Source organism: Cetorhinus maximus, chromosome 1 (assembly GCF_964194155.1).
Source record: "Cetorhinus maximus chromosome 1, sCetMax3.hap1.1, whole genome shotgun sequence".
NCBI lineage: Eukaryota > Metazoa > Chordata > Chondrichthyes > Lamniformes > Cetorhinidae > Cetorhinus > Cetorhinus maximus.
In genome coordinates, this window is record NC_135879.1 from 185,201,444 (window position 1) to 185,224,271 (window position 22,828).

Genomic DNA, 22,828 nt, shown 5'->3' on the forward strand with positions numbered 1-22,828 from the left:
AAAACAAAGGAAAAGCTCTGAAGAAGAGTCATACAGACTCAAAACGTTAACGCTGTTTTTTCTCTCCGCAGACGCTGTTAGGCCTGCTGAGTTTTTCCAGCATGTTCTGTTTTTGTTTCAGGTTTACAAGGCTAATACCTGGAATTGGAGGGCTGTCTTATGAGGAAAGGTTGGGCAGGTTAGGCTTGCGTCTGCTGGAGTTTAGAAGAGTAAGGGGTGACTTGATTGAAATATATAAGATCGTGAGGGGTCTTGACAGGACAGATGTGGAGAGGATGTTTCCTCTTGTGGGAGAATCTAGAACTAGGGGGTCACTGTTTAAAAATAAGGGCCGCCCATTTAAGGCAGAGATGAGAAGAATTTTTTCCCTCAGGAGGTCATGAGTCTTTGGAACTCTTCCTCAAAAGGCAGTGGAATCAGAGTATTTGAATATTTTTAAGGCAGAGCTAGGTAGATTCTTGATAAGCATGGGGGTGAAAGGTTATCGGGGATAGGTGGGAATCTGGAGTTCAGGTTACAATCAGATCAGCCATGATCTTGTTGAATGGCAGAAAAGGCTCAAGGGGCCGAGTGGCCTACTCCTGCTCCTAATTATTCATATGAGGACAGGTGACCAAAAGTTTGTTCAAAGAGTCAAGTTTTAGGGAATCTTTTGAAAGTGGAATTGGAGATAGAGAGGTGGAGACTTATAGAGATGGAATTCCAGAGCAGAAAGTACAAGCAACAATGATGGGACAGCTAAAATTGGGGATGCACTAGAGGCCAGAATTGGAGGAGCGCAGATATCTCAATCAGTTTTAGGGCTGGGGCAGGTTACAAAGATAGGGAGAAGAAAAGCCTTAGGAGATTTGAAATCAAGGATGAGAATTTTAAAACTGAAGCAGTATTGGACCAGATGCCCATGTAGGTCAGTGAGCACAGAGGTAATGGGCGAACAGGGCTTGGTGTAAGGTAAGATATGCATAGCAGAGATTTAAATGTGCTTTCATTTATGCAGGATGTAAGGTAGAAGGCCAACCAGGAGAGCACTGAAATAAACATCTCTAAATTTACTCTCTTCATATTAGCAAGAAGATCGCTGTAGCTCTAACTGAATAACCTTCCTGGAGACTGCCTTCCAAACAACATGGAACAATACAACATACCTTCAATAAACCATTTAATAAACAATTGTTTCATATTATTGCACTGCCTTCCGTTTGTGACTCATGATGGAGATGACAAATTAGTGTGTGTCATAAAAATCACATATACAGCACCCAGGCAGCTGAGGAGGTGGAGGAAGCAACCAAAACATCCCCTTTCCAGCAAGGCTGCATGTGATCAGCTCTTCCAGCTGCAGTACCAGTGAGCAGAACCCTAATTCCTCATTCAGCAACAGTTCAATAACTTCATTTCCCCCTTTGCCACACTACTAAAATACAATCAATACAAAACAAATATTCCAAACCAAATTTATCAATCAAACCAAGCAATGTTCCATACAAAAGTCAATTAGTTATCCATAAGCATTCCCTTAGTGTCTGTCTTCCATGTGCTTTTTCCTGTTCCAGTGCTCGTACATAGCCATCCCATTGGCTGCAGTATGGTTGTTGGAAATCTACTGACTTTAAATGGAGGAGACTGCAGATGCCCTTAGATGATAGCTTTGTGCAGCTTTAGCCCTCTGGCTTTGGACTGTGCCACCTTGACATGAGTGGCAGCAGTCTGGGTTGGCTGGCTGAGTGACAGGCAAGGGAAGTAGTAGATTGGCAGTGGTGATAGGCAAATTTCACCCCCTGTGAGAGAACAGTGGGTTCATAGTCCACTACCACTGCCCCAGGGAGGACAAATTGCTGTGATACTCTGCAAGCCCTTTTGAACACTGGTATCCAAAGCTGAGATTGTAGCCATCAGAGTGCACATTGCAGCAAGCTGCAGTTGCATGCCTTCAGTCTGACCTTGCACTGCAGCTCTCAAGTGTTGTTATGCTTCTGCTTGTACTGCAATAGAAGCTGAGGCATCAGACACTGCATTATGTTTGGGACCACAAATATGGTAACGTCATTGGTCACCACTTCCACGCAGGAAAGAATGTACTCCAAAGCTCCATGCATAGCTGTCGGATTCCTCCAAGCTCCTTGACAGTGACCGTTGGCTTTCTGGCAGGCCTGTCACTCTACCAAGCATTTCTGTCTGTTTGGACATCAGCCTTTTCCTGTGTCCTGTCCAACGAAGATCTTAACTGAGTACTCTGCAGCAGAATGCATGTGTGACCTCACCCTCTAAAGAGCTGCATTACACTTTCCCCCTGGCCTGGCTGAAGGACACTTGTACCCAGTGTCTCTCCAGGTCCCAATTCCAACTCTAGGCTACCCTCTAAAGTACACACAATGTCAGCAAATGTGAGAGTGAGTGACAGTATTTCTTCATGAGTCTCTTGTTCCTCTTCCATTTTTTGCTCTTCAGTCACTGCCTGGTCAGGTTGCGGTTCTTGAGTATCTTAAAGGAGAAAGCCACAATGGCACCACATCCACAAACATTCACTCCCTATACCACCGACACACAGTGGCAGCAGTGTGTACCATCTACAAGATGCACTGCAGAAATTCACCAAGGCTCCTTAGACAGCAATTTCAATCACTATCATCTAGAAGGACAAGGGCAGCAGATAGATGGAAACACCACCACCTGAAAGTTCCTGACTTGGAAATATATCACCATTCCTTCACTGTCGCTGGGTCAAAATCTTGGAACTCCCTTCCTAATAGCACTGCGGGTGTACCTAAACCACATGGACTGCAGCGGTTCAAGAGGACAGCTCACCACCACCTTCTCAAGGGCAACTAGGGATGGGAAATAAATGCTGGCCCAGCCAGCGAAGCCCACATCCCGTGAATGAATTTTAAAAATCCCAGCAGCTTCTGGCGCATGCCTTCTGGTTCTCTGCAGATAGAAGACTTCTCTCTGCCTGTCCACCTCCTGCACAAACAACACCTTTCACTGCTTTTGCAGCTCAGAATGCCTTTTCCAGCCACTTCCATCACCTGCTGCAGCTAGAATGCACATCCCCTTGAAGAGATGCAGCCTGACTTTAAGTAGTGCAGATTAGCTGTAATTGGTGCTAACCTTTCATGATTTTCCATCCCCTGCTGAGGTGAGGAGCAATGCAGCAGCGTACTTAGTGCTGGTTGAACACTGTAATCATGTACTGAACAGACAATATGAAGTTTGTGTCGGAAGGAATGGACATGGGTTAATCACACTTCAAGTAGCAGGGTTATGGGTGAATTCAAAATGGGAGGCTGGCCAGAAGATATTTAATGCTTAAGAAATTAACAATATTTGGACTAGATGAAACAATTTAACACAGCAAAAATCATGATTTCATACTTGTCTCAGCTGGGAAATATAAATTTTCAAGATTAGATTACTGGATATTGAGGTTGAATGATACACAGTCCCAGTGTTGATACATCTCTACACAATAGGACAATATCAGTACAGGTGGAGGTCTGAGTACTATGAATTGCATTACTTAGTGCAGAGTTCATTACAAAGGAAGAGCTAAAATGAAGCAATATGATAGGGATGTAGCTTTTGATGAATTTAGTTCATTTGCTTAATGCAGGAGAGAGGTCCCTCAAGAAGCTCTGGTGATGTTTAGTTGCTGTTCTGTAAAAATGGGGAAATACTGATAATGTTAATAGTGTAGTAAATAGTCTGACACACACTGTTGTATTACCCCAGTACACATTTTCTCTGGCCTATACACGCAATCTGAACACTTCCTAGCCTTGTGGTCATTATTCTTTACTCAGCTGATATTTTGAATCCTGCTTTTCAACCTCACATCTCTCACCTTGCTTCTATTTTTTTTTTACTTTCCAATTCAGACTGCACTGTCGATTCTGATCAGCCTGATGTGTTGTGAGTATTAAAGGACCCAGAAATAGGAGCCAAGATTAAACGTTTGAGTTTGTTTTAAATCAGATATAATACATGGTAGGGTCAGTCCCACTCCAGTGACGTGGATCCAGGAGAACCCAATCACTTACTACACCTACCTGCAATAGTTTTGGCAAGCAATTTTGATCAAGCCATGGAGTCATGTAGGTTATTATAGTGAATGAATTGCCTTAATATCAATGAATTTCTGAATATGTATCTAACTACACCTATCAGGCTGGTTAAATGCATTGTCAATTTTGATTTACAATGCGAGGCTAGCTTCTAATGTTATCTTGGATTTTTAAAAATTCATTCACAGGATGTGGGCTTCCCCGGCTGGGCCAGCATTTGTTGCCCATCACTAGCTGCCCTTGAGAAGGTAGTGGTGAGCTGCCTTCTTGAACCGCTGCAGTCCATGTGGTGTAGGTACACCCACAGAGCTGTTAGGAAGGGAGTTCCAAGATTTTGACCCATCCACTGTGAAGGGATGGTGAGTTACTTGGAGGGGAAATCCCAAGTGGTGGTGTTCCAATCTATCTGCTGCTCTGTCCTTCTAGATGGTAGCAGTCGTAGGTTTGGAAGGTGCTGTCTAAGGAGCCTTGGTCAGTTTTGCAGTGCATCATGTAGATGGTACACACTGTTGCTATTGTGTGTCGGTGGTGGAGGGTGTGAATGTTTGTGGATGTGATACCAATCAAGCAGGCTGCTTTGTCCTGGACAGTGTCAAGCTTCTTGAGTGTTTTGGGAGTTGCACTCATCCAGGCAAGAGGGGAGTATTCCATCACACTCTTGACTTGTGCCTTGTAAAGGGTGGACAGGCTTTGGGGAGTCAGGAGGTGAGTTACTCGTCGCATGATTCCTAGCCTCTGTGACAATACTGTACATTCTGTGACAATACTGTACATACTGTAACCTGCAACTAAACACCTTTCAAAGGTTAGGTGCTGAGTTTTATAAGGTACATTTTTGGTGAGGAAATGCGACTTGAATCCCTAAACACAAAGTGTATATTCCAATTAATGCACAGCTGAAATTATTCGATAAATAAATACTGATACATAACGTTTATCTGGAATAAGATGTAGCCCAACATATCAAAATAGTCCACTGTTAGCAACCGTTAATGTTTCTATTTACGTAAAGAAAAGGATGCGTTTATATAGCACCTTTCATGACCACTAGACATCTCAAAACATTTTGCAGCCAATAAAGTACTTTTGAAGGCAACACAGTCCATGTGTGCACAGCAAGATTCCACAAGCAGCAATGTAAAAATGATCAGATAATTTGTTTTTGTGATGTTGAGTGAGGGATAAATATTAGCTAGGACACAGGGATAATTCTCATACACTTCTTCCAAACAGTGCCATGGGATCCTTTATGACCACCTGAGAGGGCAGACGGCACCTCGGCTGAACGTCTCATCCCAATGACAGATAAAGTGTATTTAAAACGAGATATACACAGGTTCACTTGGAGTAGGCAATCTCAACAAAGTCTTATTTCTTCTCCCATGCTCTTTTATGGCATCCCAGACATTCATTACATTAAACAAACGAGTCAAAACTTCATTTACTTTGCATGGCATCTATTTGCTCTGCAGGTTTGGGACCGTCTGACTAATTCTGCCCAACTGATGTTGAAGTTTGCAGCACCGGCTCCCTCTCACCCTTATCTAATCTGCCCCCTGTAACATTACATCTCAGAGTTCGAGCAAAAGTTTGGCGGACCCACATTCCCTTATCTGCCGGGCTTTTCAGAAATTCTCTGTAGATTTTGCGCCTGTTTAATCTGATGGTTCTTTCTGGCTACCTGTTAAATCCATGTGTTTGCTATTCCCTGTTTCATTCGTGCTACTCATGTACACGCCCGTATACTTGTACCTACTCTGCCCTTTCATTTAGTCCCTTCAGTTTTCTATAGTGGAACAGTGTAAACGGACTGATTCGATTTTATATATCTGTGTGTTTGTTACGTTATGTCTCAAAGTATCTAAAGTTGGGTTTTAGCCTGTGTCCAGAAAGCGCACTTTTACCCAAAGTCATCTTCCTCTTCTAAAGGAACGGTGGGAAATATAAAAGCAACAAAAGAAACAATAAACAGCACATGGATTTTGCAAAGTGGTTGGTAAAAAGTGCACTCACTCCTGGCATGGTCCTGGATTTGCTGCACGATATGGTCGAACTGGTCCTCCCCACCATAGATAATAAATGACTGCATCTGAAAGCCTTCCCCAACAAAGGCGACATGGACCCCCTCCATAGTGAAGAAGCAGGTCCTCTCCTCGAAATCTTCGGCATACACCAGGGCCACCCTCTTCCACCTGTAGCGCTGGAACATGGCCAAGAACATCTCGCCCATCTTGGAATAGGACGGGGAGACCCGCGTGAGGTATGAATACTCGGGGACTTTGTGGGCGAACCCCGAGGCTAAAGGTCCGGCTGAGAGCATGGGGATGTTCCAGTGGGACGCCAGCCTGGCGACTGGGGCAGCCGCATAGTCACACACTGGCCCCACGATCAGATCGGGTTTCTGCAGCATACTGATGTCCACCAGGTTAAAGAGCGCCTTGTTGCCACACTCCGAGTCCACGTACTGCACACTGAAGTTCAGCCTGCTCTGACCCAGGTTCTGGATGGCGTAGTCGATGGCTGGCTTGATTCTGTTCATGGAGAACAGGTAGGAGCTCTCCACCGGCAGCAGCACCAGCACGCTGATATCCACCGTGCTCCCAAGAGCCAGGAAAAGCAGCGGGGAGTACAAGCAAACACGACCAGCTGAAATACATCGCATCTTGGCCAGCAGTTTCTTTTTCTTTGGAGGGGGTGGGGGGGTTGGGGTTTAGGGGGTGGTGGGGGAGGCTGTTGCTTTCTCAAGGGCAGGATGGGGAGAGAACAGAAAAACCAAAACAAAACAAAAAGTTTAGGGGGAGAACTTTGCAAAAGTTAACAGGAGGGTGGCTGGTCTCTGAAGGCGATCGCTCAATCTGCAAAGGCTGATTGCTTTGAATGTTGAAGCCTGTAAAGCTGCCGTTTAAATAGTGTGTTAGCCAAGACTGTACCACAGAGAGCCACAGGGAGGAGGGCTTGATCTTCCAATTGGTTCCTTACCAAGTCAGTCCTGCTTCATCTCTCCGTTCGGTATCTTTTCCACCATCATTTCTCACCCGTGGGCAGTTGTAGGACAATCTTCGACAATCAGAACGTTTGCTGTTAAACGCCTGAAAGAGGGAAAGTTGCATTTTCCCCCAATGCAATTAAAATTAATGTCATATTGTTCTTGTTTCAGAGATAAAAATGTTTCATTAATGAAAAACTTCTTCAGAAAAGTTGCAAGAGTTCTGAATATTTTATGACGTTAATCAGTCGCCGATTTAACCGGTCCAGTATTATTGGCGGGCTATAGTCTCCATAGATTCAGAAACACACCATCTGTCGATGTGGGTGGCACTGGGTGTCAGTCACCACAGCTCGATGCAAGGATTCCCTCAGGCGACCTGCATTTCCTGGTTTCACATCCCAACTCCTGCAAGCAGATTGAATTTGCTACTTCGCCAGGCGTGATTGTGTATCTGCTGCTATTCGCCTTCCATAAGGGTTAATATTTTTAAAGTGCATTGAGCTCAAAGCGTGCCATCGGAAAAGGTGAAAGAAATTCTTAGCCATGTTTTTGTGTAAATTATGTACGACTGCAGACACGTGCTGTCCAGGTTTATATAAATGCATCAGAGCTCAAACTGCTACTCCCGCCATCGGTTGCTATAGAAAGGTGACTTGAAATAATATTAGAACTTATAACTTTCTCAAACAGATACGTTGTTTCCCTTTTCCCACGTTAAAGGCACTACATAAAGTTGTCGGAAAACTAAAGGTAGATTTTAAATTAGCTGTGAAACTTTGGAATTCCCTGCCAGGGAAGGTAGTTGAGGCAGGTACTATGAGGGGGGCGGGGGAGGAATTTTTTCTGTATGAAATTCTGCGGAAGGACCGTGGAAATCCCAGAAAAAGTTGTATAGTGTTTACTTTATTTTTTTCTGGGTTTCCGTGGCTCTTCCTTCAAAATAAGGGGAAGGAGTAGGAAATTCACCCTCTATGTAAACATTCAGGATTAGATCGGGTAGGTGGATGAAAGATAAGAGATTACAGGGATGCGGGAAGATTGTGATTAAAAGAAGATTAAGACCAATTACTTGCATGGAATTTTAACACATAACTGACTGGTTGGGCTGAATGGTCAGCTTCCGTATTGCAATTATATAGAACATTTATGTACACTGGTTGAAAGCAGGCTAAAACTGACGTGGAATAAACTCGCGTTGTGGGGGCATCTAAGAAACTGCATTAGGTTCTGACAAAATTGTTAAGGTTAATGATATGTCCAAATATAAAATCATCGATTATCAAAGCTTTTTAAATGGTTTGGGCACATTTTCCTCTTTTACTTATTTTTTAATTGGACCTAGTTAAAAGCATAAGTATTTTCAATTTTATTTCAACCAGCTTCATCCAACATGTATTGCAAAATGGAAATGGGAATAAACTGCCACAGCTGTAATCATGCACATTTCACATTCTTCCAGATACAAGACCAGCCAAACGGTTTGTTCATCCGGCTGTGGGCTGCACAAGGTTATTGTAATTGCCCAAAGAGATAAAATCAGAAAACTATGGAAACACTCAGGAAGACCAGGCAGCATCTGTAAAGAGAGGACCAGAGTTAATCTTTCAGTTCGAAGACCTTCGATAAGAACTGCTGGTCATAGACCTGGAGCATTAACTCTAATTACCTCTTCAGAGATGCTCCCTGATCTGCTGCTTATTTCCAACATGTTCTGCTTTTATTTCAGATAGCCAGCATCTTCAATATTTTGATTTTTTTTTTTAAATAGTAATTTTTAATCCTCGTTTACAGACTGAGAGGTCTTGTTATGTAGTTTGTCTAGAGTGAATGATGGTCCAGTCTGTATTGGTGCCTAACCCAACTTCCACTGACAACTCTCACTTAACAAGAGGGAATCCAGCTGCCAGTGCTGACTCAGTTTGACCCCTGCTGGGAACTCACACATTTAACTGAGCAAATGTGGAGCTTATATGTCAGGCACTCCTAATATAGAGAGGATGATCATATACGGTCAAAATAGAACTGTCGACAGGATCCGGTTAATAAACAGGATGTTGCAGCATTTTCTTTTAATCTACTACTAATCCTTTTTTATGATTAATTTCTAGTTACCCAAACCTTGGGTTTCTTCCACATGACTTTTTTTTTAAGTGAGTTCAAGTCTCAATTTGCATATCAATTCCTTTTTGGGCAACATGATCTTATTATGATTTTTTTCTATAATGTGTTCACAGTCCTTAATAAACTCTTAGCAGGAATTTCTGGTAAATGGCATTTTATCTCATTTACAATAAGAGCAAGGCACCAAGCAGCAATAGAATTGGGTCCAGCAGCTTGAATCATGGTGGTTGTGAGTTCAAATCCCCATCATGGCAAATGGTAAAATTGAACCCCATCAGTCTGGTCATTTGTGAGCTAGCACCGGAACAAGTTACCACTGTAGGCTGCTGGATGTGGATGACTCTTAGTGCCCTTGTTAGAAAATTTACCTTTGGTCCTATTTCACTCACCACAAATCTTGCTATTATTTCTACACTTACCTACTTCATCATTTTCTTAAACAATAGATTTAGTATGGAGTAAAGAAGCAGAGGGACTAAGGTGTGCAGACACAAAGGTCAATAAAATGGCAGTACAATAAGACCAAAAGACATTGGAGCAGAAATTAGGCCAATCGGCCCATCAAGTCTGCTCCACCATTCAATCATGGCTGATAAATTTCTCAACCCCATTCTCCCACCTTCTCCCCGTAACCTTTGATCCCCTTACCAATCAAGAACCTATCTATTTCGGTCTTAAATACACTCAATGACCTGGCCTCCAGTACAAGTAGTTAAGGGCACAAAAAGGAAAATGGGTCCCTTTATTTTGTATCCAGAGGCATAGTGTATGAAAATAAAGAGGTAGTGTTGAATTTCTTCAAGGCTTTTGTTAGATGGACTGAAAAAATTAAGAATATTATCACTAGAACGCAAAAGGTTGGGGAGTAATCTGGTTGAGATTTTCAAGGCTAGGAAATGGTAAAGAACAAGATAGTAATGAGCTATTACAAATTTAAGAGTCACAAAAGGTATTAAAGTTTAGTGAAGCTCCTTAACATGGAGTGTAGGTAGACTGGAGAATTCTCTACCATGAACCATAGCATGCGCGCGAAAGAGCTCACAGATCTCCCTGAGGCAAAGTGCTGCCTCAGGGAGATCAGTGGAAGTTGTAAAAATTTTTGGAAGTGCACAAGAAAAATTCCTGACATGCCCCCTCATGTAGCACTGTCACATGAGCTGGATCATGTCAATTTCTTTTATTTCAACATTTTAAACACATTTTAAATCCCTCATGAAACCCAATCCCACCCGTTGATGAGGTTTCATGTTTTTTCTGAAGGCCGCCTGGGCTCTTCGCCTGCCCGCCAACCTTAACATTGGATGGGCAGGTCCATTAATTAGCTTAATTACTTTTTTAAAGGCCTTAAGTGGCCATTGACAGTTCGGCGGGCGCACAACCGAGGAAAATCTAAATGACGTAGGGTGACGTCGGGATGCACGCCCAACATCACCCCGTGTCATTTTACGCGTCGACAAGCAGGCCACGCACCCGCTCACCAACCGGAAGATGCAGCCCTATATGATTCTATGATCACATTTTGCAGATAGAGGAAAATCTAGTCCACTATTCCTTGTCAATCATCATATTTTTATTTTTTGCTGAACCTATACATTTAAACAAGATCAACAAGGAATTTAAATATGATTGGAGATTTCAAGAACTTGCAACCTATGGCTGCTCAGGTTTCAGTATCTCTCAATATTACATGTTAATTATTTAGATAGTGTAGGCGGCAGTATCCAGATTTGTGCGTGTGTGTGTGTGTTTGTGTGTGGCCTCATCTCTGGATTTATACTACAACTTTAACAAGGGTGCCAAGTAGAATCTGTTTGCAATTGACACTACAGTTGGACACCCTAAGGGCGCCTTCGCACTCCAGAATTTTAGTGTCAACATACCAATGCTATACTTGGAGTGTAAATCGTTGACAAGGCTCAGATTGACATTGGAGGGAAGCTGAAGGAAACAACCTGCCCCCACACCACTCACCCCAATTTAAGCAAGCTCACTTCACATACAGCTACTGTGATTCAAGCCCTGATGCCGGATTCAGACCATGTTTACAGATTGCAGCTTTGATACAAAGGCAAATGGCATGGCATCAGTATGAAATGCACCTTTACATTCCCAATAATTTTCAGCGCCTTGAGAAGTTGTCCAGGAACCTTTGCATAGTTACATTTGATGTGGTTCTGGCCCAATTTGTTTGGTTTTATTTGATAAGATAATAAAGGGTATAATTTTTAATATATAGCATTTTTGATTAACATTTTCTTGAAACATTTAATGTGTCAAGTAATAAAGAGGTAAAACATAAAGAGTGGAATCAGAGTTCCTAAAATGAATACACTGTCTCTGAGGAATTTTATCACAACAAACTAAATGAGAGCCTGTGTGCGTGTATATGTACCGTTGCATTTACAGAATTGAAAAAAGGATTCCAGTTTTGTGAGTCATTTTGTCAACAATAAAGTCCTGAATGCTCTTCACCCAAAGGAAAGTCTTGCAGTGGTGGATAAAATGAGAATCACTTCTTTGCAAACGCCCCGACTGCCCTCTATGGGAGACAGATGCACACTGACTGTAGGCACAATCTCCTATCAACTGACAAACACACTGAGTTTTTGTTTTCAGAATAATAATGTTGGTGTCATTCATACATGTGTGGAGTGATGATGTGCCAATTCTAATATCAGGCAGTTAATGTTGCTAGATTCCTCTAATCTATGAACCCAATGGAAGTTGAGTTAAAATAAAAGTGGAAGTATAATGTCCAGAAATAATTGGATGTGCCAGGAACCCAATCGACAGATGCTGGAATGTGTGCAGCCCCATTTAGTGCTGGATGTGAAGCCTTTCCTGTTCAGTTCTTGGCAGTTTTTTTTTTATCTGACGACTGTCAGTTTTGTGACTAAATAACCATTTGTCATTTTTAAAGTTCTTTCTGACAGATTTCTTTGTGGCCGAGTAAATGAAAGGAGGACACCAAAGTGCATCTGTTTGAGATTATCTTCAAAGTGAACGCAGCTCTCTAGCAAAGAAATCTTAAGTCCAGACAATGGCTGACTGTGTCAAGCAGACCAAGTAACAGACTTGAGTTCTTCTTTCTAATGATTAATGTATTTATATTTTGCAACCTGGAGTTTTCTGTGTGTCTGTTTGTCTCTATAATTCCACTGAGTGAGAAATTAACTGTGCTACTAAACCAGGGTCAGAGCGGATTCACCGGATTTTATGGTCAGCGACAAAATGACGGCGCTCGCTGATGACCCCAAAGAAAATTTCTCACAAAAGTTTAGTGTTACAATCCCAGCTGATGTCAATGCTGAACAAGTCAGATCCCAGGGTGAAACCTGGCTTGATAGATCCTAACATTTTTTTGAAGCCAAGGAGGAAAACTACTGAACAAATTCACAGGAGTCTGTTGATGAACTTTTAACACAATGGATAAATATTTATTAAACAAGAAAAATGAACAACATTACACCAGATCAAAAAGATTGGAAAGATTTCAATACAATCGCAAGAAAATGATTCAAATATTCTCTGTTCCTTTACCCCAGCTATATCTTTACAGACACATACAAATTCAGAAAGATAAAATAATTTGCCATATCTGTCTTATACGCTAATGTTCAGGGCAAGTATATGGTGAATTAACAGGCGAAATGTGGTCAGACACATCAACTCCAAAGTAGATGACAGATGCAACCCAAACAGATTCCATGGATTCCTCAACAATCCATCCAGGCTTTCATCACCCTGTGAGCCAACTAGTCTCACTGAAACTCTGGCCGGGATTTTCCATGCCCGCTAGCGTCAGGCATGTTTGATGGCGTGAGCGGACACTTGACGCGATCGGTTTCATGATGGCGTGAAACCAGTTTGCGATCGTCCGCTCAACCTACTGATTGTGGCCCGCGTGCTCCGCCATCAAACGTTGGGAACCTCATTGTAATACATCAGCATATCATTATTAGGCCAGCCAACCTGTTTGGGGCCTCATGGCAGATCTCTAACTACCTGATCAGTCATATGTGGGTGGCTTTTCGATGGTTGCAAGGCTAGAGCGTACTTGGCGAAGTGGGAGAAGTGGCCTCAGGCCAGTGAAGAGGCTGCAGGACGAGGGCTTTACTGTGGAAGGAGGTTATCCCAAGAGGACACATGTTGATCTGTGAAGTGACCTCAAGATGTTGATGCCTGAAGAGGCAGTCTCCAGTGGAGACGAGACCAGATGGACATGTGGGGGTATGTGTGTGTGAATGGGTGGTGATGTCCCTTGAGCTGGCAGTGAGTGAGATGCCAATGAATATGTGATGGGCTTGAGTGTGAATTTAGAGTGATGAGATGGTTGTCTTACCCTGGCTGCTCGGATGAGATCATTAATCCTCTATCTGCATTGGATTGCCAACCTCTTCTGTGCAGCATTGGCACTGATCACCACTGCCATCGTCCACCAAGCCACAGTGGTAATGTTGCTGCCCTTCCTGAGGCCAGAGCGGGTTAGAGGACATCACAGTGCACCTCCACAATGTCCAAAGGGAGCTCGAGGGCTGTAGTCTTCTTGGCCAGAAATTTCCCCCCATCAGGGGGTGCTGTTCAGGGGCGGGCGCAAACCCAATCAGCGCCCGCAATCAGGTCTGCGCCGCCTTTTACTTGGGCGGGCCTTAATTGGCCCACCCATCATGACACGCTCCCAGAAGCGCTGAGCGCTCCCTGTGTGGGCGGGAGGGGATTCCCTGAGTGGATCCCTGCACTCTTTCACACATGTGCGCGAAAGAGCTCAGAGATCTCCATGAGGCACGGAGGTGCCTCAGGGAGATTTTTTTTCAATGTTAAACTTTTAAATAAAGGGTTTTTAAACTTTTGAAACATGTCCCCTCATGTGTTTATCACGTGCTGGTGCAGACGCGAAGGGCCTCTTCTGCATTGTGATTCTGTGTGACAGTGTCACATGAGCTGGGACATGTTAATGAAATTCTGTAAAAAATTTTACTGATTTTTTAAACACTTCATGAAACCTCATCCCGCCTGTGGATGAGGTCCCATGAAATATGTGAAGGCCGCCTGGTCTCTTCGCCTGCCCGCCAACCTTAAGGTTGGGCAGGCTGCTCGTTTAATTGTTTTAATTAGTTTTTAACAGGCCTTTGACAGTTCGGCTGGCATGCAGCTGACTCGGCTGTGCGCCCGCCGAACTGAAAATGTAAATGACACGCAGTGAGGTCGGGACTCCCGCCCAAAGTCACTGCACGTCATTTTACGCGTTGGCGAGCGCCCCCTCCCCCCCCCCGCCAGCTCGCCGACAGGAAAGTGCTGCCCCTTGTCTTTCAGGGCCATGTGTTCTTTGCTGCAGTCCTAGGCTAGAAGCACTGAGCATGGCTGTACTTTAAATGTGGTGCCTGGCTTGATGAAGCGGCGAGGTGACGGCGTGGCAGGCGAATCGGAGCCCGCCCGCCATGGAAACGGTGTGTAATCCGGGAATGCATAAATAATGTGACGGGTTTGGGACGATACGACGTGAAGAGCCACCATTGCGGCCGGCCGGGTAAAACATCATTTTACCCACCTGCTGCCGCACTTATTGCAAACCTGGGACAGTTCTGCCCTCTGACTTTCTCACAAGAGTTTCCAATCTGCACGTTTGAAGAACTCACCTTGGAATTCTCTCCAAACGTCACTCCCAGTCGAACGGCTTCACCAAGGATCCATCTCCAGAGTTTCAATCCCACCTTCCAAGATTCCTTTCCCCTGGTTCATGCTTCATCTTCCAAGCACACTTTCAGATATTTGGGCATGCCAAGCAGAACACCACTGCTCCAAAAAGCCCGCAGTAAGGGCTCAACTGCCTCAGCTGCTTCCTCGGATCTTACCGGCCTAGAGACAGTAAAAGACACCAACTGCGCACCTGCGGTCATTTCCCAGCTAACTCATGTGCAGAAGGCCCTAAGTTCCGACCTCGAACTGCCAGTTTAAAAGTAAGGGAAGTATTACATTCCTTCACACTAACGATTAATGTGGCTTGAATCTCCCCTTTCCCAACATTAGTTTGAATCTTGTACTAAATCATGAGGATCTCTAGGGCCGAGTAACACTGATGCCATCAAGCAAGGTACAAGCAAGTTGAAGTATTCTTGGAGCTAGTAAACCAGGAAGAAAAATACACTGATTATCCTTAATTTTTAATTGAATTTTACATAGAGCAAAATGAATGGTAGGGACAGGTGCCTGGGATGAAGATAAAGGCTGAAATATCATAACATTTCTTCTGAAAAGTTATTTAAAAATATGTGGATTTTAAAATCATAATGTGAACTTTCACATTAAATTAGATTTTTAGGGCTAGGGCAGTTTTTCAGCAGTAATTATGAGCTTATTTTTTAACCTATTTTTATTTTTACTTTTTAAGATACATCAAAAATTAATTTTCTTCTAACAGAATGAGATTCCACACTTGCAAAAATAAATTTTCAGGTCTAGATTGGGTATTGAATAGCATATATCAGCTATTATGCCATTAAAAACTCAGTTAACCCTGATTCCACAAGCTCTAGTTTTTCCATTTGTCTTTAAAGCAAGAGTAGTGGGCAACTAATCAAAGTTCACACCATAACATTGATTTCTGTGTAGATTCCATCCATAGCTGCAGGGCTATGGGCCGGGTGCAGGAAGGTGGGATTAGAAAGGGCACCTGGGTGCCTTGGGCTGGCATGGAAAAGATGGGCCGAATGGCCTCCTTCTGTACTGTAACGGTTCTATGGTTCTATGAAAAATGCAATGGTGCAGGGCCTGGAAGAAGAGAGTATCACTGATAGAAACTATCCGATTTCTACATTTAGCTGCACATTTGCATTGCCAGAAGTTGCTGTCAGTTTTACCATGTGATAAGCACAAATGCACACAGCAGACTGTTAATAGTATAGTAAAATCCAGGCCATTATGTATTTAAAAAATAATCAGGGCTGCTGCTGCCTGCCCTAAGACACCTACCGTCTGTGATCACAACATCCTCCCACCATATTTACCTTGATGGTAGCTAAAATAGTTCCATATTGATCAGCCTTAATTTGGAGCACCCCATACTCATCAGCCCAATGTAGATGAGGCCAGTGCCTCAAAATCAAACTGTCTCTTAGCCATGAGTATGTACGGCCAGCCATGACAAGCTACAGGCTGGTATTCCAAAGTCAAAATGGACCCCAGAGAGGAAAACATTTCCAGTAAAGAGAGTGAATTGTGGGATAACTGAGAACAGTGAAATTCCTGAGGTTATGGTCTCTGGAGCTCACCTAATTATTTTAGGGAGTCAAAAAGGGATTGTCATAATTAATTATAAATGGCCCTTAATTTGTTCTTCGTTGCGTTTTTGCTTCTTCCAGAAGATGGGTTGAGACTTGGGAGCAGTTGGGTGGTATGCATGGCTGCACTGTAATGGAGTGGGGCATGCTTGATGATTTGAATGGTCTTTCCCTGTTATCCTTTTCATATGTTAGAGAAAAAAATAAAGATGTTAGGAATTGGCTCAGACTTTTTTATATTGAGTCTATTTAATTAATTGAATTTGCTTATAATATAACCTTTAGTGGTTTCTGTTTCACAGTTAATGCTGAAGTTGCAGTATGTAAATTAATTTAAATATTTACAAGTGCAGCACTTCCACCTTATCCCCTAACATTAAAATTGTAACCACTGGAAGAGGAATTGTGTTCATAGGCATCCACAGAGCCCTACCTCCATGATTTGAAGTTCCAGACAGTCTGAACTTGATACTAAAAGCAAAATGCTGTAGATGCTGGAAATCAGAAATAAACACAGGAAATGCTAGAAACCCTCAACAGGTCAGACAGCACAGCATCTGTGGACTGAAAAATGGACAGGTTAATGTTTCCAGTGACCCTTTCTCAAGATTAGATACATCTTGGTTGGAACAGAGCAGGGGTAAAATGAAAGGAGCATAAAAAGTATGTGTGAAACATACTAAAATGGACTATTGTTGACAGAATAATTAATGGCACTCAGACCGAAGCTAGTGGCTACCTTGGAGTCCTGCCATGTTTCCCAGTGGGTCCATGAGGTGGTAGTTGCTTCATGTTCTGTTGCAGCAGGAACTCCAGAGATAAGACAAAGAAAAAAGGCATACTGAGCAAGATGCACCATGAAGGTGGCAGTGAATTTAATAAAGTGTTTTGAAAGTTCCTTCAAGGATGAAATAATCTGTTGACCTGACAACGCATTTTCATGGGTTGGGCTCAAGGACTAGACCCAAGCTGTTCAGACAAGAGCCTCCAATCACATAGCAGCACATTTATTTTCCAATTCCTTTGTCAAACATAATCAGAGCCTTATACCTTGGCCGGAATTTAATGGTCCCATCGTGGCAGGAACGGGGCCGCAAAATGTGGCGAGCCATTCCAAACTCCATTGATTTTGGCGGGACTGTAAAATTCCACCCCTTAAGTTGCACACTCTAATAAAACAGTCTTGGATTTGACATCAGAAGGTTTGAAGCATTTTAATTATACTCTAGGCACCTTCATTGTTATATTAAGTGAATTCCACTTAAGCTTTCTTTGATTTCATAAAGATATATTTTTAATTCATATTTTTTAAATTAGTAATTAATAATGGGATGTGGGCTTCTCTGGCTGGGCCAGCATTTATTGCCCATTCCTAATTGCCCCTGAGAAAGTGGTAGTGAGCTGTACACAAACAGTTCTGTATACAGTCCTGCTAAATTTACAATAAATCAAAGGGCACAAACTGGAGGCATCAATTTTATTAATTTAACAAATAATTGGTATACATTGCTGTAGTTTTAATTCCACTCTAGATACAAGTAAAAATTAAAAAAAACACTACTAGAACGCATCAGGTCAAAAGCTTTTTTTTTATTCATCTGTGGGATGCGGGCATCGCTGGCTAGGCCAGCATTTATTGTCCATCCCTAATTGCCCTTGTTCAGAAGGCATTTAAAAGTCAACCACATCGCTGTGGGTCTGGAGTCACATATGGACCAGACCATGTAAGGACAGCAGATTTCCTTCCCTAAAAGACATTAATAAACCAGATGGGTTTTTACAACAATGGTTTCATGGTCATCATTAGACCTTTAATTCCAGATTTTAATTGAATTCAAATTCCAACATCTGCCATGGTGGGATTTGAATCCAGGTCCCCAGAGCATTTTCCTGCAACAAATACCACAACCCCATCATCTGAAATTGCAACTCCTTTGGCACGGCACCTTTTAGGCCAAGGGATTGAGAGGAATGTGTCAATATTTTTTGCGGTCTCCTGTACAGATATGGTTAGATCAACCCATGTGACATCTGCAAATATTATGTAGATCTGGAGCCATCAGGCAGAGAGAAGTTGTGGTACAGTATTTGTGTTATCGAAAGAACCAAAGGCCTGAACAAGTGTACAAAGGTGTTACCAAAAGTACTGGACATTCAATATTAGTGTTGAATTTCCAAATCTATGTAATTACTTATTGCATTTAATTATCACCTTTACTTTGGGTACAGTTGGAGCCAGATTTCCATATGTGAAATTTTTTGAAGCCTTTCAGCGTGGCATTAGCCAGGCCCTCTGTTTCCTTGCCCCATTATCACGACAAGATGGAATCCACTTTTTTCAAAGCTGCAGAAACGAAATATTTTAAGAAACTGCAGGAGGTCACTTATAAAATCAGTGAAAGAAAGTTTATGTGCAGCTGAGAATCATTAGTACTAGCAGGCACCGGTGACCTATCAGAAATTAAAGCGTGAGGTAAAAGCAAGCATTTTAAATGTGGAGAAAATAAATGGATAATATCCTGAACCTTATGAAATTGTATTTAACATTTTATTGAGGTATTTAAAAATGATTGCGACAGGCTTGTTGGACTGAACATTCAGAACATTTTCATGATTCTGCAAATCTTTAATGTCAAGCAGTTTTGATCACACACCAACAAAATAAAGCAAGTCAACTTTGGGCTTAGATGCCTACATAAAGCCAGATGACAGTGTAAAAGCTAACAGAATCCAATCACCCCCAAGGCATTATCTCAAAGTACTCGAGCTCTGCACCATTTAGGTATAAAAATATCAATATGCTTTATTGTAATCAAGCACATTTTTGAGATATTAATGTTTAATATATTGGATTGTACATTACAGCTAAGGAAAAGAATAAAAACTTGCTTTTGCTAGCCTATTTTTCTTCAATTAACATTTCTCCACAGAGGGAAAAGGCAGAATCATTTTTGTTTGTTTACTGACACTTTTTAGTCATATATACATATATATATATATAGCAAAGAACTGCAAAGCATATTTTAATGTCATTGCCCAAAAGAATTGGCAGCCATGTACACTAAGTAGAGTCTGACAGCTGCTTTTCATTAAGCTCCTGACTGGCTAATGATTTAACAAACATCTCAGCATCGTGCTTGTTTTTCCTTTGCTTTATTAATAAAATCTCACCCCTGTGAGTTTAGTCGGGTAAAATTTATAAATTGGCATGCTTAATAGATGCCACATGTCAAACAGTTGAACTGCCAGGCTTTTATTCCCCTCTTTCATTTCAGGCACTTAATACCAATTAAATAAATTAGACTTTCTGGCTACAGGCATACAATTCCCAGATAGTCAATCACGATTCATTCTATTGTGTTATTATTAAAAATTACTGTCATGTGTTTTAGGATGCCTTGGGCTGGAGGTACGTTTATAGACTGGTTTCCTTCAGGAAGTGCTCTACGTTCCCAAAGCTGTCAATCATATTGCCCTGTCAGGGAAGCGTAGATTAAAAAAAGCCTGTTATCAACGTCATCAGCAGGAACAGACAGCTCAGTTTCTAAATTTATTGTATACCTCAGAATCAAAATGCATTGCATTTTCTTTCACATGTGAAAGTATTACTGGGAGTCATAAAACTTTTCCGGAATGTTTTCTTTACTCGGAATAAACAGTGTAAAAACTGCCGGAGCTATTTAACTTCATCCACGGTGACCTGGATTGGAGCAAAGGATGCAAAATTGGCAATGATGCATGTTATTCATATTCTCATTTCTTTTTTTTTCCTGTTTTAATTACTTTCCTCATACAATACTTGCTAACTGACCACCCAGAACTATGGAGCTGTTTTCGTTTTTGCTTAATTGAAATAAGATGGTATTGATGTAATATGACAATGAGTAAGACTCGAAGATGCATTTGTGACGAAAGAACATACTGCTTTTTTTCAATTTTAACAGCAATAATTAGTTTTTATTTATATATATTTTTTAATTATTGCATTTACAACCTTAATAGTATTTTTTTCTACATATGAGCATATGACCATGAGCAGGAGTAGGCCATTCGGTCCCTCGAGCCTGCTCCACCATTCAATAAAATCTTGGCTGATCTAATTGTGGCCTAAACCCCACATTCTGCCCACCCCCGATAACCTTTCACTTCCTTGTTAGTCAAGAATCTATCTACCTCTGCCTTAAAAATATTCAATGACCCTGCCTCCATCGCTGTCTGTGGGCAAGAATTCCAAGACTTATGACCATCTGAGAGAAAAAATGTCTCTTCGTCCCCATCTTAAAAGAGAGAACTCTTATTTTTAAACTGTGTCCCCAAGTCTCACCCACAAGGGGAAATATCCTTTCAGCATCCACCCTGTCAAGTCCCCTCAGGATCTTATATGTTTCAATCACCTCTCAATCTTCTAAACTCTAATGGATATAGGCCCAGCTGTCCAACCTCTCCTCATAAGATACCCTCCTCCCCTTTTTTCCATTCATTTTATGGGATGTGGGCTTCACTGGCTAGGCCAGCATTTATTGACCATTTCTTATTGCCCTTGAGAAGGTGGTGGTGAGCTGCCTTCTTGAACTGCTACAGTCCATGTGGTGTAGATACATCCACAGCACTTTTAGGGAGTGAGTTCCAGGATTTTGACCCAGCGACAGTGAAGGAATGGTAATATATCTCCCAAGTCAGGATGGTGAGTGGCTTGGAGAGAACCTTCTACATTGTGGTGTTTCCATATATCTGCTGCCCTTGTGTTTCTAGATGGTAGTAGTCATGGGCTTAGAAGGTGCTGTCTCAGGAGCCTTGGTGAGTTCCTGCAGTGCATCCTGTAGATGGTACACACTGCTTCACTGCTCATCAGTGGTGGAGGGAGTGAATGTTTGTGGAAAAGGTGCCAATCAAATGGGCTGCTTTGTCCTGCACAGTGTCATGCTTCTTGAATGTTGTTGGAGCTGCACTTATCCAGGCATGGGAGAGTATTCCATCACACTCCTGACTTGTGCTTTGGAGATAGTGGACAGGCTTTGGGGAGTCAGGAGGTTGCCGCCACAGCATTTATACAGTTAGTCCCGTTCAGTTTCTAGTCAATGGTACCCTTCCCAGGTATCAGTCGAGTGAACCTTCTCTGAACTGTTTCTAATGCATTTATATCCTTTCTCAAACAAGGAGACCAAAACTGTACACAGTACTCCAGATGTGGTCTCAACAATGCCTTGTGCAACTGCAGCAAAACATCCCTACTTCTTTATTCTATTCCCCTTGCAATGAATGACAACAGTCCATTGCCTTCCTAATCACTTGCTGTACCCGCATACTAACTTTGACTGATTCTTGTATCACCACTTGGGCCTGAATTTTTCGCTCGTTGGGCCTGTGCAATCGGCAAGCCCGGGAGCGGACCGGAAATGGGCCCATGACTGCGATCGGCCTCTGACCGCGATTTCATGCTGGCTGGCCAATTAATGGCCAGCCAGCGTGAAACGCGCACTGAGAAAGGCTCAGCACTGCTGGTGGGGGCAGGAAGAGAGCAGGCGCCAACGTCACCGCAGATGCTGCTGAGCGCTTCCAGTGAGCTCCCTGAAGGCAGACAGCTGCCTCAGGGAGTGTAGACTCCACAGAATAAACAAAACAACAAAAATACTGCAAAATATGTCCATGCAGCACAGTCAGGCACCTGAAAGCATATCTCATAAAAAAGCCAATTCCCAGGTATCTCTTTTTGTTTTATTCCCCACGGAGATTTCATCCCGCCCTGGATCCAGGTTTGAGCAAAAATGTAAAGGCTGCCTGGCCAATTGGCCCATCCACCAACTGTAAAAGTGGACAGGCCACGAGAAATCACATTCAATTGTCCCCTTTATGGGCTTAATTGCCTGCTTAATTGTCGGAGGGTGCGCTTTTGACTGCTGCATGTGCCCACCGAGCGAGCTATCGCACGAGTGCATGATGATGTCAGGACACTCGTCTGATGTCATCTTGAGCTATTTTGCGGCTGGGTGGGTTGGGCCACCCGCCAGCCTGCGGGACACATAATTATGGCCCTGGAATTCTCCTCCAAGTCACTCACCATCCTGACTTGGAAATATATCGCCGTTCCTTCACTGTCGCTGCAAAATCCTGTAACTCCCTCCCTAACAGCACTGTGGGTGTACCTACACCACATGGACTGCAGCAGTTCAAGAAGGCAACTCACCACCACCTTCTGAAGGACAATTAGGGATGGACAATAAATACTGGCCGAGCCAGCAACACCCACATCCCATGAATGAATAAAGAAAGGACACCCAGATCCCTCTGCACCTCAGAGTTCTGCAACCTCTCTCCATTTAAAGTAAAATGCTGCTTTTCTATTCTTGCTGCTGAAGTGAACAAGTTCACATTTTCCCATG

At 42.7% G+C, this 22,828-nt stretch overlaps 1 protein-coding gene across 5 annotated transcripts in view; it reads right to left on the reverse strand.

Annotated features, from left to right (window-relative positions):
- The window catches only part of npr3 (natriuretic peptide receptor 3), a 123,766-nt gene extending 117,026 nt beyond the window's left edge, over positions 1–6,740 (reverse strand). For all 5 annotated transcript variants that reach the window (XM_078550751.1, XM_078550742.1, XM_078550778.1 and 2 more), the window contains exon 1: positions 6,075–6,740. In XM_078550751.1, coding sequence (XP_078406877.1) covers positions 6,075–6,723 — 649 coding nt within the window. In that variant the 5' untranslated portion in view covers positions 6,724–6,740. The remainder of the gene's footprint in view (positions 1–6,074) is intronic.
- Positions 6,741–22,828: the final 16,088 nt, after the last annotated feature.